At 42.1% G+C, this 17,016-nt stretch overlaps 1 protein-coding gene across 1 annotated transcript in view; it reads left to right on the top strand.

The window, feature by feature from the left end:
- Positions 1-1,586: 1,586 nt before the first annotated feature.
- The window catches only part of Cfap70 (cilia and flagella associated protein 70), a 54,541-nt gene continuing 39,111 nt past the window's right edge, over positions 1,587-17,016 (top strand). The window contains exons 1-5 of the mRNA XM_041638909.1: positions 1,587-1,657; positions 7,957-8,055; positions 8,384-8,463; positions 11,432-11,611; positions 13,225-13,407. Coding sequence (XP_041494843.1) covers positions 11,552-11,611; positions 13,225-13,407 — 243 coding nt within the window. The 5' untranslated portion in view covers positions 1,587-1,657; positions 7,957-8,055; positions 8,384-8,463; positions 11,432-11,551. The remainder of the gene's footprint in view (positions 1,658-7,956; positions 8,056-8,383; positions 8,464-11,431; positions 11,612-13,224; positions 13,408-17,016) is intronic.

Raw genomic sequence — 17,016 nt, 5'->3', positions numbered from 1 at the left:
TGACCAAGGCTCGCCTATAACGTGCCTGCAGCCCCAGCAGTTCTGGTTGTGATGTGGTGGACAAGAAAACAGATTCATTTGTTATCTTTACAGAGGGCAAAGTGGACCAAAGAGACTTTGACCGAGTGCTGACATGGATCAGGTGTCATCAACAGGCAGAACGGTGCACATCACTGTGACAAACGCATATGATTTGGTAAATTGATTCTTGGGAACCCACAAAGTCCCTATGTAGGAGCATGGGGGGGGATGAGTGAAGCTGTGCCTCATTTTACTCCTCCCAATTATTTCATGTTATTAGTTTATACTCAGCACGTTGTAATAGTAAATGTTTAAACTACCTGGTCTTTTAAATGGTAAACTTAACAGGTAAAAACAAATCTGTCTTAGTGTTTCTATTGCTCTGAAGAGACACTGTGACCATAAAGGAAAAGATTTAACCATGGTGGCTTACAGTTCAGAGGTTAAGTCCATTGTCATCATGGCAAGAAGCGTAGTGGCGTTCAGACAGACATGATGCTGGAGAAGGAGCTGAGAGTTCTACATCCAGTTTCTAAGGTAGCAGGAGGAGAGAGACACTGGGCCTAGCTTGAGCATCTGAAACCCCAAAGCTTGCCTCCAGTGACACACTTCCTCCAACAAGGCCACACCTCCTAACAGTGCCACTCCCTGAGCCTGTGGAGGCTCTTTTCATTCACACCAACACAAAGTCATTTCTACCCACCCTATTCTGTTTCTTCTGGGGCAGAGTTTCACTATCCCAGGCTGGCCTCAAATTCAGAGCAATCTTCCAGTCTCAACCTCCTAGACTCTGAAATTACAGCACAAGTCGCCACATCTGGCTTATAAATTTTACCCTATTCTTCTGAAAAGGTTTTAAACTTTGTGAATTCTTTCAGTGATTAATTTCATTTTAGCATTTCAAATAACAGACCTGCAATAACTGCTAAAAATTAGGTAAATACTGAAATGGGAAAATATTCACTGCCCTGAAGTTTATAGAAGGATTCTTTAAAAGGACATAGGTAATGAGCTGTTTGTTTAGTAATGTATATGCCAAAATGTACATATGCACACACATGCACAATGAATAATGTGTATGCCAAAGTGTACACATGCACACACACGCACAATGAAACATAAAATTATATTCTGAAATGTTAGTAATGCCTGCACATTAGAATAAGGCCATAGGAAGTTTATTTCCCTGTGTATTTTTTCTCAAATTTTAAAGATATATAGCAATATATTTTTAGGTTCAGGTAAGACAAAAAGTGATACCTTTTTAAACTTTAATGAAAATAACTTTTACGTAGAATGTTGCATTTAGCTAGAACTGCATTTGTTTGATGATTTTCTACTGTCCCATTTGTATTTGTGGTGTAGCTCATTAGTTCAGGATAAGATAGGCTACCAGATATGCAGAAAAGTCATGTATCTGAAATTGTAATGTGATGTTTCTGCCCACAGAAAGGCTTTAAAGGAGATACTCCAGTTACTTTTGTTCGTGCAGAGTTCAATCAGGCAGTTCTCGGAGACTCTTCAAAAATCACTGTCTCTCTAGAAGGAACCGCTAAGTACAATTTTACTAGCAGCATTGAGCTCAGTCCTGATGGAGGAATCACTTTAGATGACCTCGCCCACAAACCTTTATTCCGTAAGTCTCATGGTTCAAGGGTGCAGAGATTCTGAGTACTCAGCACTGTGATAGGAGGGCTGCATGTTCCTCACACTGCATGGAGGGTAATGCAGTAGACTTTGCTTTGTCTGCTTCCTGCATCTGAAACCATGACATGCTAATTTTATCAGTTTTCCATACTTTTTCTTCTAGAAGTTTCATTTGTATTCCAATAATTATGGTTGTCAGGTTTTAGGGAAAATGATTTTTAAAAAACCCACAGAACTTGACACATTTTTAAATTGTCCATTGTTTATCTGACATTTGGGCCTCACTGGGTAGCCTGTGTTTTCTGTGCTTTTGTATATGCACCATCCTAAGTGGCTATTTTTCACTTGCTTCTGCTGCTAAAAGATGCTCTTCTTAAAATCAAGTCTGGATTTAATTTATTTCAGAATCTCCAATTCGTAGAAATATCTGTAACATAAAAGACGCTTGAAGAGTCTTTGTTAAGTGAATTAGATGGATAGGTGGATGTTTTCTGTATGTAAACATTCTTTTATCTCTGATGTAATTTGTTACACTTGTGTGCTAGCTCTTTTACTTTGTTTTGATCTGTAGTGTGTGTGTGTGTTCAGGTGAGTTATGTGTTCGTGTATTTTGTTGTGTGTACATGTACATGTGCATCTGTGCAGAAGCCAGAGATCAATATCAGGATATCGATCCCATATTACTGTTCACCTTGTTTGTTTGTTTGTTTTTTGAAGTAGGGTCTCTCCCTGGTTAGCCCATTAACTCCAGGAATCTACCTATCTCAAGATTTGCCCACTGCCCCCACCATCCTAACCTGCTGTCTTAGTCACTGTCCTACTGCTGTGAACCTACGGCAACTCTTATAAAAGAAAGCATTTAACTGGGGCTTGCTTAAATTCAGAGGTTATTCTATTACCTCATGATGGGAAGCAAGAAGCATGCAAGCAAACACGGTACTGGAGAGGTAGCTCAGAGTTCTACATTCCGATCAACAGGCAGCATGAAGTGAGACACTGAACTTGGCTTGAAACCCCTTGGTCAGTGAGTCCGGTTTTATCGCTGACCAAGGTGTTTCAAGCCAAGTTCAGTGTCTCACTTCATGCTGCCTGTTGAACATAGCGGACAATGAGGACTACTGAGAACTCAAGAACAATGGCAATGGGTTTTTGATCCTACTGCACATACTGGCTTTGGGGGAGCCTAGGCAGTTTGGATGCTCACCTTACTAGACCTGGATGGAGGTGGGTGGTCCTTGGACTTCCCACAGGGCAGGGAACCCTGATTGCTCTTCGAGCTGATGAGGGAGGGGGACTTGATCGGGGAAGGGGGAGGGAAATGGGAGGTGGTGGTGGGGAGGAGGCAGAAATCTTTAATAAATAAATTTAAAAAAAGACATTAACATCTTTATATTTATCATTATTGTATTTCTACATACCCTTTCTGATAATTAAAATAAAGGTAGCAAAATTCAAAAGAAAAAAAAGAAACCCCTTGGTGACACACTTCCTCCAAGAAGGCCACTCCTACCTCAACAAGGCCATACCTCCTAGTGCCACCTTAAGCATTCAAATATATAAGCCTATGGGGGCCATTCCTATCACTCCACAACACCTGGAGTTGCATATGCTTGCTATAGGCTCCCACATTTTATGTGAGTTCTAAAGTCGGGCACTTCATTGACGTGTGTTTTAGTCTGTAGTCTTTGTAGTAGTCAGAAGTCTCTAGAGCAGTGGTTCTCAGCCTGTAGGTCTAAACAAATGGGTAGCATATCAGATATTTACATTATGATTCACAACAGTAGCAAAATCACAGTTATGAAGTAGCAGCAAAATAATTTTATGGTTGGGGTCACCACGACATAAAGAACTATATTAAAGGGTCATAGCATTAGGAAGGTTGTGAACCACTATTAAAGGAACAGAACAGACTACATGAATGTATGTTAAAAGGGAGTTATTTATTAGACTGAGTTCCATGATATGGTTGGGGTAGTCTACCTCACACTGTAAAGACCAAACATCCAGTATTCCAAAAGACTCAGTCCTGAGTGTGTAGCCTGGTGTGTAGCAAGTCTTTCTCTGTCCTGCCAGACAGCTCCCAAATAACCACATGAAGACTTATTAATTATGAAAGCTTGCCTTCTTGTTGATTGCAAAATTTTCACAGTGAAAACAAGCACACACATCAGTCTGTGGCACGGTGGTCTGTATTCTGTCAATTATATTTTAAATAAATGCTGATTGGCCCATAGCTAGGCAGAAGTATAGGCGGGACAACCAGACAGGAAGTAGAGGCAGGTCAATGAGAATAGGAGAATTCTGTGAAGAGGAAAATTTGGCCTGCAGTTGTGACCCCGCCACAGAAGAAGCAAGATGTGACTGCCTCGCTGAAAAAGGTACTGAGCCACGTGGCTAACATAAACAAGAATAATGGGCTAATATAAGTTATGAGTTAATAAGAAGCCTGAGCTAATGGGCCAATCAGTTTATAACTAATGTAGACCTCTGTGTGATTCCTTCGGGACTTAATGGCTACAGGACCAGGTGGGACAGAAACCTCAGTCAACGTCAGTCTTTATTTTTCATTTTGTAATTTGTCAGTTTTTTAAATGATAAAGTTCATGAGTGCTTACCAAACCCTCAGATCTCAAGATATAAGACTTGGAAATGCAGAAAATATTCTAGACCAGTTGTTCTCACCCTATGAGTCATGAGTCGTTTGGGGGAATCACCTAAAACCATCAGAAAACACAGATATTTACATTATGATTCATAACAGTAGAAAAATTACAGTTATGAAGTAGCAACAAAATAATTTGATGCTGGTGCATGCCTTTAATCCCAGAACTTGGGAGGTAGAGTGAACTGTGAGTTTGAGGCCAGCCTGGTCTACAAGAGCTAGTTCCGGGACAACTAGGACTGTTGTTACACAGAGAAACCCTGTCTCGAGAAACAACAAAAGACGAAGAGAAGAAGAAGAAGAAGAAGAAGAAGAAGAAGAAGAAGAAGAAGAAGAAGAAATTAAGAACTACTGTGCTAGATCCTATCTCTATCTTTTTCCATAAGAATTCTTGGGGTCCCACAATAGACCACCAAACTCACAATTGACAGAGGAGTGTAGCACAAATAATAAAAACCCAGAGACAGATATTGGGGTTCAAACTACAGATCAGAAAAGCAAAGCAGCCATCCACTAGAGAGACCTTTTACCTCTACCAAATCTTCAGACCGAAAAGACAAGATCCTGTCTTCATGAATCCTCAGACTCCTTACTCCACTGAGTTCCTGTCTCTTCCCTTTTATATTCCTCTCCCTGCTCAGCCCAGCTATCTCACTCCTATCTCTACCTTCCTAGTGCTGGGATTAAAAATGTGTGACTCCCAAACACTGGGATTAAAGATGTGAATTACCACCACCTGGATCTGTTTCTGAACCATTTTTGTGTACCTCGTGGTAGCCTTGAACTCACAGAGATCCATCTCCCCTGTTTCCCAGGTCCTAGATTAAAGGTGTGTGTTACTATACTTCCTGGCCGGTATGGCTGACTAGCATGGCTGCTTTGCCCTCTGATCTTCAGGCAAGCTTTATTTATTAAAACACAAATAAAAGACCACTATAGAGGAGATGCTGAAAAGCTGCACCTTGGGGTAAAAGTCTCAGGTGCCTCTTAAGGGACAAGTTCTCCAGCTTAGCCTATTCAGCGTCAAGTGTGGCTTCTCTGTGAACTAGCCAATCGTGGAGGAGTACTTACCAGCCTTCCTCTCTCTACTTCCTCCCTCTTTTTTCACTTTGCTCTGTTTCTCTGAAATCCACAAGAGGATGTGTACCTTGATTGCTTTCTTCCCGAACAAAATGAGTGAAGAACGTAGAGCTGAAGGGTGTGACCAAAGCCACGGGATAGGAGTGGTCCCTTAGTTCCCAGGAGCAAGGCAAATTGCACTTGGAGGTTTTGAGTAGTGAACACTGATGAATGTTATGCCCAAATCCATGAGGTCTCTGCACAAGCCAACAAGGAAACCGAGTCCCGTGTGTAAAAGCAAAGAGCCTTTATTTTAATCAAGTTTGCAAACTTGGTCTCTCTGCATATCCAACATATTGGAATAATCGGAGAGCCCCGAGCTCAGTTAGAGTTGGGTTTTTATAGTAGAAAAGGTGGGGGTGAGGGGTCTCTGAGGTTTAGGGCCCTTGATTGGCTGACATTTGTCTAGGGGTGTCCTGTTGAGTTGTGCTGGCAGGTGTCTCTATCTACAACACTTGGAATACCAGGCATTTCCTTTGAATGGTCTGCTCTTGGGTGGGGGTCAGGCAGTCTCAGCCTGTGGTTCCTCTTGCAGCAAGGCATTGTCTCAGAGTAAACTATTGAGACTCCAGACTCCATTTGAATTCATCGATGGCCAGAGTCCCAGGTGATAATGGTTGGAAGTAAAGAACTTCCTTTGGATGACCTGCCCAGACTTAGCTTATCATGGATGGCCCCCACAGTGAACATAGGGAGAGAGCAGTGCTCTGAAATCTAGAAGTGGATTTTAATGTTTCCACAAGAACAAAGCCTTGGGCTGCCATAGATGAGGATGTGGGACTGAAATCATGTCCCCAGTACAACTATGGCTCTGAAAACTCAAGGCTCGGGAAAATGAACTCTACTCACCATCCTCCCTCTTTAGAAAGAAGAAAAGAGTGTGTATTGGTGATTAGTAGAGATGGGCATGTGTGCACCACACACAGGAGCTTTATGAAACAAATTAGTCACTTTCTAGGCCACAGCAAATACAGAAGAATCAATAGTGTATAGATGAAGTTTTCTTTGTGTTTTTTTTGAGTCAGAGTTTTGCTATAAAGTCTAAATTAGCCTTGAACTTGTTACACAACCAGATTGCCCTGAGTTCTCCTCCATCCAAGTACTAACCAGGCCTGATCCCTGATCTTCTAAGGCCTGGTGCATTCAGGTGATGTCTGTGGACTAACCTTGAGCTCTCATCTTACGTGTGCAGCCTAAAGGATGCAAGTGTGTGCCACCATGCACAGCTCAGATAGTCTCCTAGACAAAATATTACAGTTAGGAGAATCACTGCTCAGTATCAAAGAGACAGAAATTTCATTTGGAAATTTAAAACAAACCAAAACTTATTTCATGGAACAAAGAAATCAGTAAAAAGTGGAATGTATTTAGAATTACCAAACAGTAAAATATCAAATGCTAAACACAGGGTGGCAGTGGGGGGAGAGCAGGGAGTATCTAGCTCAGTAGTAGAGTTCCCCACTACTACAAAAAGAAAACAAGACTTGTAAAATGTACTTACAGTAGAAAAACATTTATAATAGTAGTGTGTTCACTAGAAATCAAAAAAGAATGAAACTTCTGAGATGATGGAGTAGATACATGTTCCTATTTCTCAGAAAGCGCAACTGGACATTGTGTAAAAGCAAAGAGAGAGGCTGAAAGGTGGTAAGAAGGAATTTAAGTCCCCTGGGAGATGAAGGGTACATTCCATAGGTCACCTTTTATCTCTCTATGCCAGAGTTCATACTTAAGTGGTTAGCACCATAGAAACACCAGTGGGTTCAGATTCACAAAAAATTGTTTCATTTGTATGTGTGCATGCTGTATGTGAGGGGAGTCTCAGTGGAGTTACTGGTGGTTGTGAGCTGCCCAGTGTGGTCCTCTGTGTTTCATGACAGCAATAGAAACCCCAACTAAAATGGTAGTACACACTTTTAATCCCAGTACTCAGGAAGTAGAGGAAGGAGGATAAGAAGTTGAAGATCATCTTCGGCTACAGAATGAGTCTGAGGACAGCCTGAGATACATGAGATCCTATCTAAAGCATTAATTTCTAAAGAAGTAAGGTCAAGTTTCACCGAGTAATCCAGGCTGACCTTGAACTTGCAATTCTTGCTTCCACCTCAAGTACTTAGATTACAATGTGTGCAACCACATCTGTCAATAATTTTTTATGATAATACAATAGGAACAGTGGCTCTCTGAGATGAGGAGTAGTAACTTTGTTGCTGGAGAGCAATATGCTTCTGTTGCCCCTACATTTATGTGTTACAGACGAAGTGCGGAAGTGACTGAGCTAGGGACTTCTCACTGGCGTGCCTCCTTGGGTTTCAGGATAATTGTTGATGTTGCTGTAATTGCTGTCTCTACTGAGATTTAAACTGAAGTATCACACAAGCCTTCTTGCCGTTGAGCTATGGACCCCCATGGCAGAACTCATTTTCTTTAACTTGGACTTTGCTTGCCGTGGCTTTGCCATCTGATGGAGTTGTTAGAAGCGTTCTCCTTTTCTTTGACTCTTCTAGTAACCGTGACTGAGGTTTTACCAAAGGAAAAGAAACAGAAGGATGAGAAGACCTTAACTCTGGGCCAAGCTGTGGTGGACCTTCTTCCTTTACTGGAAGGTCAGATGTGTAATTTATCCAAAAGTGAAAAATAACAAAATGCATAAAACCTATTTCTAAACCGGGCGGTGGTGGCGCACACCTTTAATCCCAGCACTCGGGAGGCAGAGGCAGGCAGATCTCTGTGAGTTCGAGACCAGCCTGGTCTACAAGAGCTAGTTCCAGGACAGGCTCCACAGCCACAGAGAAACCCTGTCTCGAAAAAACAAAAAAAAACCCTATTTCTAACAATGTGTGAAACTCATGTTTTTGTGGGAAATGTTGGCATGTGTCTGTGCCTGCATTAGCTCTGACTTGACCCTTTCTTTGGCTCCCCTTGACCTTATAGGAGAGGACTCCTTTGAAACGACGGTCCCGTTACACCCTGTGCAGGGATCACCTTTAGAAACTCCTTCTCCAGGCTCTAAGGTAATCCAAGTTTTAAATCTTAGTGTTTTCAGCTGCCTCATAATCCAGCTATTAAGGTCGAAGTTGAGTACAATGTATTGGGCACTTCCTTTCACAATACCGATAGTGCTAGTTTCTGGTAAACGGCACGAAAAGGCTGAGTCCCACCTTGTGGATTATAACCCTTTGTGATGAAACGATGTGGCGAAGAGCAGATATTGGTTACTTTGCACAGATGAGCAAGTAACTTAAGTAAGGCTTAACTATGGAAACACTTCTTGAGCTGTGTACCAATGGATTAAATTATGTATGACAGTATGTACTTAGGCATGGCAGACTGCCTCTGGCTGGAGACCTCTAATTCAACAGTACCAGCCAATACCTTATCCTGAATTCCAAACGCTGAAACTTTCCTCAGTGACTCCCTGTAAACATCCGAACACACCATTCTAAACGGAACTCAGCATCTTCCCTAAATTTATCCTTTCTTAAAAAATCTTATTGCCTTGGGATGATGACAGTACCCATCCATGAAATGACATGACATAGGACCTAAGTTACACCCATGGATCCTATCTATAGTTACTCTCCAAATCCAACCTGTTAGGAATTTTTCCTAACGCGAGCTCTCTGCTGACACAAAAATCCCAATCAAGCCAAATCATAACAAGCCAAATTAAAAATATCTAGGTTTAATGAGATTCCTGTGCTCTCGGGTAGCCCCAAGGGGGAACCACTCAAGGGGGAACCAGGAGGCCACTAACAGGACCACCATGTTGGTGGGGGGGAAACGACCACATGGGAAGCAGTTTAAATAAACTGGGGAGGGGTCAAGACTTGCCGGGCACAGGGACAGGGCCTCCAAAGATGGAGGCCAGAGACCAGGGCTTACACAACCTATTCTCCTTCCTAAGTTACACCCATGGATCCTAACTACAGTCAAGTTCCAAATCCAACCTATTCTCCTTCCTAAGTGTCTTTAGACTTTTTGTTTTTGTGGTTTTCCTGCTCCACACTACCTCAGCTTTTGTTGAGGTAGTAATCTTGACACTTACTTACCTTTGGGTAGAAAGCAGCCCAACACACTTCTTTAGTCCCTTTACAGTAGCTTTTCTTTGAACCAGAATTATTTTTTCTTTATGTCCTTTGCTGATCCAAGTCACAGACTCCTTTATGGCCTGTAAAATTAGGCTTTGTCATTGCTTCCTACTCTCTTCCAGTCCAGTAATTAATTACTCACTTCTTTGGTGCTTCTCAAAGACAGTATTTTGTACAGGGTTTGTCATAACTCATAAAGCTATGATACGAATAATGAAAGGAAACATGTCTCTTTTGTTCTTTGGTTTTTTGAGACAGGGTTTCTCTGTGTAGCCCTGGCTGTCCTGGAACTAGCTCTATAGACCAGGCTGGCCTCAAATTCATAAAGATCTGTCTATGTCAAGGTGTGTGCCACAACAGCTCGGCTGGGACTTGTCTTTTTTATTAGCATATTATTAGCAGTCAATACACATGTAAGGGGCCAGTGAGATGACTTCATGGGGAGCACACTCGGCTGTCACATTCAAGAGCTGAGTTCAGTCCTAGGAACCACACAGTAGAGGGAGAGAACCAGTTTCCACAAGTTGTTCTCTGACTACGCCCATTCACATAAATAAAAAACACAGACAGACACACACACAAATACTTGAAAATGTCTTTTTTTTTTTCAAGACAAAGTTTCTCTGCATAGCCTGGGCTTCCCTGGAACTCACAGAGCAGGCTGGCCTTAAACTCACAGAGATCTGCCTGCTTTTGCTTCCAGAGTGCTGAGATTAAAGGCGTGCACCACCACTGCCCAACTGAAAATACCTTATAACAAATGACTACATTTAAATGATAAGAATAACCATAAGGGAGTGGATGTGGTGATGTACACCCTTGTGGGAAGCTGAGGCAGGTGAAGTTCTTGGCCAGCCAGGGCCACTCAGCGAGACCCTGTATAATAACAGCAATGGTGATGGTGATGTACACCCTTGTGGGAGGCTGAGGCAGGTGAAGTTCTTGGCCAGCCAGGGCCACTCAGCGAGACCCTGTATAATAACAGCAATGGTGATGGTGATGTACACCCTTGTGGGAGGCTGAGGCAGGTGAAGTTCTTGGCCAGCCAGGGCCACTCAGCGAGACCCTGTATAATAACAGCAATGGTGATGGTGATGTACACCCTTGTGGGAAGCTGAGGCAGGTGAAGTTCTTGGCCAGCCAGGGCCACTCAGCGAGACCCTGTATAATAACAGCAATGGTGATGGTGATGTTGACAGCTTAGGTATAAAGCACTTACCATACAAATGTGAGTACTGGGTTTGAATTCCCATAGTCCCTGTAAAGCCAGACCTGGGCCTGTAGTCCCAGTGGAAAGTGAAGACCAGTATTCATGGTTGTCCTTTAGCCTCCACATGCTCACCATGGCACATATGTGCCCGAACACATACACACATCATACATGCAACACATCCCACATAATCATGAAATACAGGCTAGCAAAATACAAGCACTCGATCCCACTTCGTGAGTGCCTACTGGTTATGTTCTGTGTGGAGTCATCCAGCTCCTGTTCCATGTCCCCAAATGGAGTTTCTCTGTGTACCAGCTCTGGCTATCCTGAAACTAGCTAGCTCTTGTAGACCAGGCTGGTCTTGAACTCACAGAGATTGGCTTGCTTCCGCCTCCTGAGTCCTGGGATTAAAGGCGTGCACCACCTCTGCCCGGCCTGCGTGTTTGTTTTTTACCTCACTGTTATAGAATGAAAAGGACTCCAGTTCAGCAAAACTCTCCAGTTCTCCTTTTGACTCTTTCTTCAACTCCTGGTACCTGGGGAAAAATAAATTTTAAGTCCTCTGTTTGAAAATAATTAAGTTTAACCTTGTTTTAAACAATAGTAGCAAACAATGTTAGTAAAGACTATGAAGACCTAGGGCAATTTTCCTGAGTGCTGCGTAATTTTGTTTTATAGCAGTGCAGCCTTGATGTGAAGGTGTTTGTGACAGAGCCGCTACTGACAGCAGCCCAGGTGTCTGCAAGCAATCTCCTGAAGGTCACACTGGAGGCTGCCTACTCCGTTCCTGAGTCATTCATGCCTGTAGGGCCTCAGCAGAACTACATGGTTGGGCTGCAAGTTCCATCCGTTGGAGAGGTAAAGCCCTGCTCCCAGATGTCTGCACGGGTTCAAGCCAGCCTACACTCAGGGCCATGTTTCTCCCTGCCAAGACTGCACTCAGACCCACTCTACCAATGGCTAAGATTTATTTTAGGCTTAAAAACTAACACTGATTTTTTGTTTTACATGTATATTTTCATAACCGTATGCATTTACACAATCTATACATTGCATGTAATTTATATTAATCACCATATAGTTATGGTCCAAAGAATGTGCACCGTTTAAAGTTGGTGTGTTTGTTGGACTCTAGCGTCCAAAACACCAAGAAGGAGTCGCCCCCAGAAACCACCTCACACACCACAGCCAATGCAAAAGCATGAGGATTTTATTAATTCTGTCATGACAGGATCCCTCAGTATTTGGGAAGCCGAGAGACCTCGAATAGCTGGTATAGTCTACTTTTAAAGGGGCCAAGAAGCAAGGGGGGTTGTTCTTTGACTATTCTGATTGGCTTATTCGAAAGGGCTATTACCAATAATTGACTGGAGAGCTGTTGCCAGATCAGATGAGGTAAGAGGTCATTTTGACCCCGTTTCCCAGGGGACTGAATCAAAACATACGTATATGGGTAATTGTTCAGGAACTGAGTACATGCATGTGTATCTGTTACGCCCTTGGTTCCCAGGGGAGGTGGGGAAGCACTATGGCACAGAGGCTGAGAGGATTCAGAATTGTCAGAAATGGCTTCAGAATTGTCTTAAAGTCTTACACGTTTATACGTGGATTATTTTATGGGTTGTGTGTAAGTATCTCATTATGCACTGCTTCCTCTTAATTATAGGAATTGTTTAACTCAGATTTCTAGATACAGGAACACATAAGGTTCCTGCTGGAAAGGCCTAAGGTGCAGTAAATTAATGACCTCACCCATGTTGCTGGCATGGCTTTGTGCATGCAAATTATCATAACACTGCTGGGGATTGGTGGGTCCCAGGGACACTTGACTTTCATTTCTGAAACTGGAATAATCCAACTTGAGTTGGATGTTTGCTTTCCTGTCTAGGAACAAGCCCATGACTGTGTGTGGCACATCTATGCATTGCTCTGCTCCAACTTGAGGTTTCTACTAATTTCTGGGGGTGGGCTGGTGAGATGTCTTAAAGAATAAAGGTATATTGCTGAGCCCAATGACATAGGGAAAGAAAACACCAGCTCCCAAATTTGTGCACATGCATGCACACACATATAAGTTAATGAGTAAAACACTTTTTAAAAGAATAATTTACATTTTTATCTTGTTTTCTGTAATTCACAGAGTTATATATTGGCACAGACAGAGTGAAGGGCACAGGCCCTACTAGGTAATCATTGGGATAATACCCAGAATTCTACTGGAAAAAGTAGTAAGCAAACTTTTTTTTTTTTTTTTTTTTTTTTTTTTTGGTTTTGAGACAAGGTTTCTCTGTGTATCTTTGCCTGTCCTGAAACTTACTCTCTAGACCAGGCTGACTTAGAACTCACAAAGATCTGCCTGCCTCTGCCTCCAAGTGCTGGGATTGAGGCATGCGCCACCACCACCTGGCATTAGCAGACTAACTTTGCTGTGCCCTTTGCGAGTGTCCTCACATCTGGCATTACTGTTTTAGAAAGACTACCCTATGGTATTCAAGAATGGAAATCTGAAGCTTGGAGGAGAAAGAGAAGTCGTTCCCCGGCCTAAAAAATGGCCTATTGCTAACATTCTCGCTCCAGGAGCTAACAACATTCCTGATGCATTCATTGTGGGTGGTCCCTATGAGGAGGAGGAAGGAGAACTCAACCACCCTGAGGTGAGAGAGGATTTTCATGCTAAGCACCGTGTATTAACAGATTATAAACCCTTTGTGATTCTGAAATGTATACACACACACACACACACACATACACACATACTTGGCATTTGTCAAAACTGGTTACATGTGAAAATCAGTATCTAATTTTCTGCAAACAGAATAATTTACATCCAATTTACTCTTTCTATTGCATTTATTTCTTTTTGAGTAGATAAGTATGTTATTCAGTTGTTACTATAATGAACACAAGATAACTTATAAAGAGAAAAGGTCTGTGTGGTTCACTGGAGCTTCGGCTCTGGTGTTGGACTCTAGAGTCCAATCACCGAGGAGGAGTCGCCCCAAGAGACCATCTTTCCCACCACAGCTGATGTAAAAGCATGAGGATTTTATTAATTCTGTCATGACAGGGTCTTTCAGCATTAGAGAGGTCAGAAAGACCCCAAATAACTGGTACAGGCTACTTTAAAAGGAAAAAGCCTTTTCCTAATGCCGGGCAGTGGTGGCGCACGCCTTTAATCCCAGCACTTGGGAAGCAGAGGCAGGCAGATCTCTGTGAGTTCGAGGCCAGTCTGGTCTACAAGAGCTAGTTCCAGGACAGGAACCAAAAGCTACGGAGAAACCCTGTCTTGAAAATTAAAAAAAAAAAAAAAAAAAAAAAAAAAAGGAAAAAGGAAAAAGCCACAGAAGTAAAGTGGGTGTCTGAGGGTTGTTCTTTAACTATTATGATTGGCTTATTCAAAAGGGCTGGAGAGTGGTTGCCAGGTAAGAGGAGATATCTGAGGGTCACTCTGACCCCTTTCCCAGGGGCTGAGTCAAATCAAGTCTCCAGGAGGCCTCCCACCTGGCACATACATCAGGAACTGAGTCAACATATTAAAGGTTATCTGGCCCAATTTCTGGAGAGCATTCACAAAGACTCAGGGAAATGGAAAGTTCCCAACATTTCAGTACGTGTGTGGGTAATGTTAGATTCCTGGTTCCCGGGGGAGGGGGGCAGTACTGCTGAGAGGCCTGAGTTGTCAGAAATGGCTTTAGAGTTACTTTAGAGTTCTACATTACACTGTGATGTGTTGGACCCTCTGATTTGTACCTAAGAAGCCTCCATCCAGCTTCCTTTCCTAAAGGCTCCAAACCTACCAGTAGTACCACTTGTGGGGCCTTTAACACAGAGACATTCGGCTTCCAAACTATAGCGAGAATAATGCATTTCAAGATTTGAAGTTAAGACACACACAGTAAAAGTCCTTCTTCCATGTATGTGTCTCCTTCCTAATTCGTTCCCATCTTGTTTCCTTAACAGTTGCTTTGTCAGGGCTTCTCCCAAAATAAGCACAACCATGGGAGATTGAGAGACAGCCTGGTCCCTTCCTGGGAAAGACAGGAAGAGGGTCAGATTTCAGGACAGACTTACCAATCAAACACAAGTGCTTAAAAGAAAACAATAAAAGGTTCCTAGGGCTACATTTCTATTAGCTTTTCCATTTGATGATGACTCCAAAGGTAATGAAATAACATTCAGACAGCATTATAGCAAGATTTATAGAGAATGGTTTTTCTTCTTCTTTTTTTCAAGACAGGGCTTCACTTTAGCCTGGCAGTGGTTGTTCATAACTTTAATCTCAGCACTCCAGCACTTGGGAGGCAGAGACAGGCAGATCTCTGTGAATTTGAGACCAGCTGGTCTGCAAAGCAAATTCTAGGACAGCTAGGGCTACACAGAGAAACCCTGTTTCCAAAAAATTTTAAAAATTAAAAAAAAATTGTTGGTACTGGAGAGATAACTCAGTTGTTAAGACATATAACATAAGATCTAAATATACAAAATAATTTGTAAATATAAGGGAATTATACATATTCGCTAAAACCAGAAAAATCGGATTTGATTTCCAGCACTCATGTGGATGACCACCACCATCTATAACTCCAGTTCTAGCAGACCTGATGCCCCTTCTGGTTTTCCTGGCCACCAGGCACACATGATGCACAGTGAGCCGTCTATATCTATAGGCAAAGCACCCATATACATCTTTTTTTTAATTTTTTTTTAGGTAATCTAGACTTTGGGGAAGTATTCAATTGTAATTCCAGAACTAGAACATATCAAGAAGTTACTCCTGGTTATAGTGGCACTGGCACATACTCCCAGCACTCAGGAGGCAAAGGCAGGCAGATCTCTTGAGTTTGAGGGCTGGTTTACAGAGCAAATTCGAGGACAACCAAGGCTACACAGAGAGAACCTGTCTCTAAAAAACAAACAAGCAAAGAACCAAACAAGAAGCCGCTCCTCTTTTTCTGTTTATTTCATGTTATTGTTTTTGTTGCAGGACTGGATATAGATGACGCTTACATCAGGAGCAAGGAAGCATGTCAGTTTTGCCTCACACATTTATAGACATTAGTGCACACATTTGATACTGTCCCCATCATTTTTACAGGCTAGTTTACAATGTGCTTTGTTTTACTTTATAGTGTATCTTGGGTATTTTTCACATTACTACATTAAAAAATGTTCATTTGTTTTCCTTTTTGTGACATGACATTGAATAGACATACTTTAATTTATTCATTTCCTTACTAATGATAATCAAGAATTTTTTTAGAAAAGTAATTGCAAATGATTCTTGTACTAGTTGACAAACATCAGTAGGAACATTCAGAAAAACTAACGACATGAGGATGTTGTTCTTTTCATTGGCTCTAATAAGCTAGTAGTAAGGGTAACAACATTTAAAAGTCTGAAATGTCTTTTCATCTTTGTTTAGTGGATATTCACACTTTCCTGAGATTTACATTTTATTTTATATATTTGGATCTTATGTTTTAGTTTACATAATTGTTTCTCAGCCATGGTTGTACCTTAAAATTAGCTGCAAAGGAGCCAGGTGTGATGCCACATACCTGTGATCTTTGCACTCAGGAAGCAAAAGATCTTCAAACCAGCCTAGACTACACGTAGTGGCAAGTTCCAGGCCGGCCAGGAGGCCAGCCTGGTCTACTTAAGCCCTATCTCAAAAACCAAACCAAACTAAAATCTGTAAAGCTTTTGTTGAGCCCTCGGTTGGCCTTGACCTCATCTTCCTGCCTCACCCTCCTCAGAACTAGGAATGCCGAGATGTGGGACATCTCCAAACAGCCCTGGAAATCTCTTCAAAACAATGGCAGTGGTGTATTAGTTTCGCTTCCTGTCACTGTGGCAAAAATATTCTGACGTAAGAAACCCAGGCTCACAGAACCAGGTGACAGTCTGTCACTTCAGAGAACTACTACTGGTCACGTCACAGCTGTATTCAAGAGCAGACAGCAATGAATTGGTGCACACAGCCTGTGCCAGCTGCTCTCAGGACTCTAATAAGGTTAGATAAATAAGTACACACTGCCACTCAATAGGAGATCGTTTTTTAAACTCCATGATTTTTATGTATATTCTGAATTGAGAATCTCTGACTGAGGTTCTGTGCATAAACATTTGGCACCTAGTAATGGGTTGATATAAACATGACATTATCTCAGGAGATTATCTCAGACCTGTAGCCACAGTAGCTATCATGTATGAGAACACTCACAGACCACCAGAATAAACAGAAAATTCCCTCTGATTATTTC

Source organism: Microtus oregoni, unplaced genomic scaffold, assembly GCF_018167655.1.
Source record: "Microtus oregoni isolate MIOR12 unplaced genomic scaffold, Mior012 000056F_ref0000123, whole genome shotgun sequence".
Lineage (NCBI taxonomy): Eukaryota > Metazoa > Chordata > Mammalia > Rodentia > Cricetidae > Microtus > Microtus oregoni.
The sequence above is the reverse complement of the archived record's forward strand: the minus strand, read 5'-3'. Positions and strand labels throughout refer to the sequence as shown.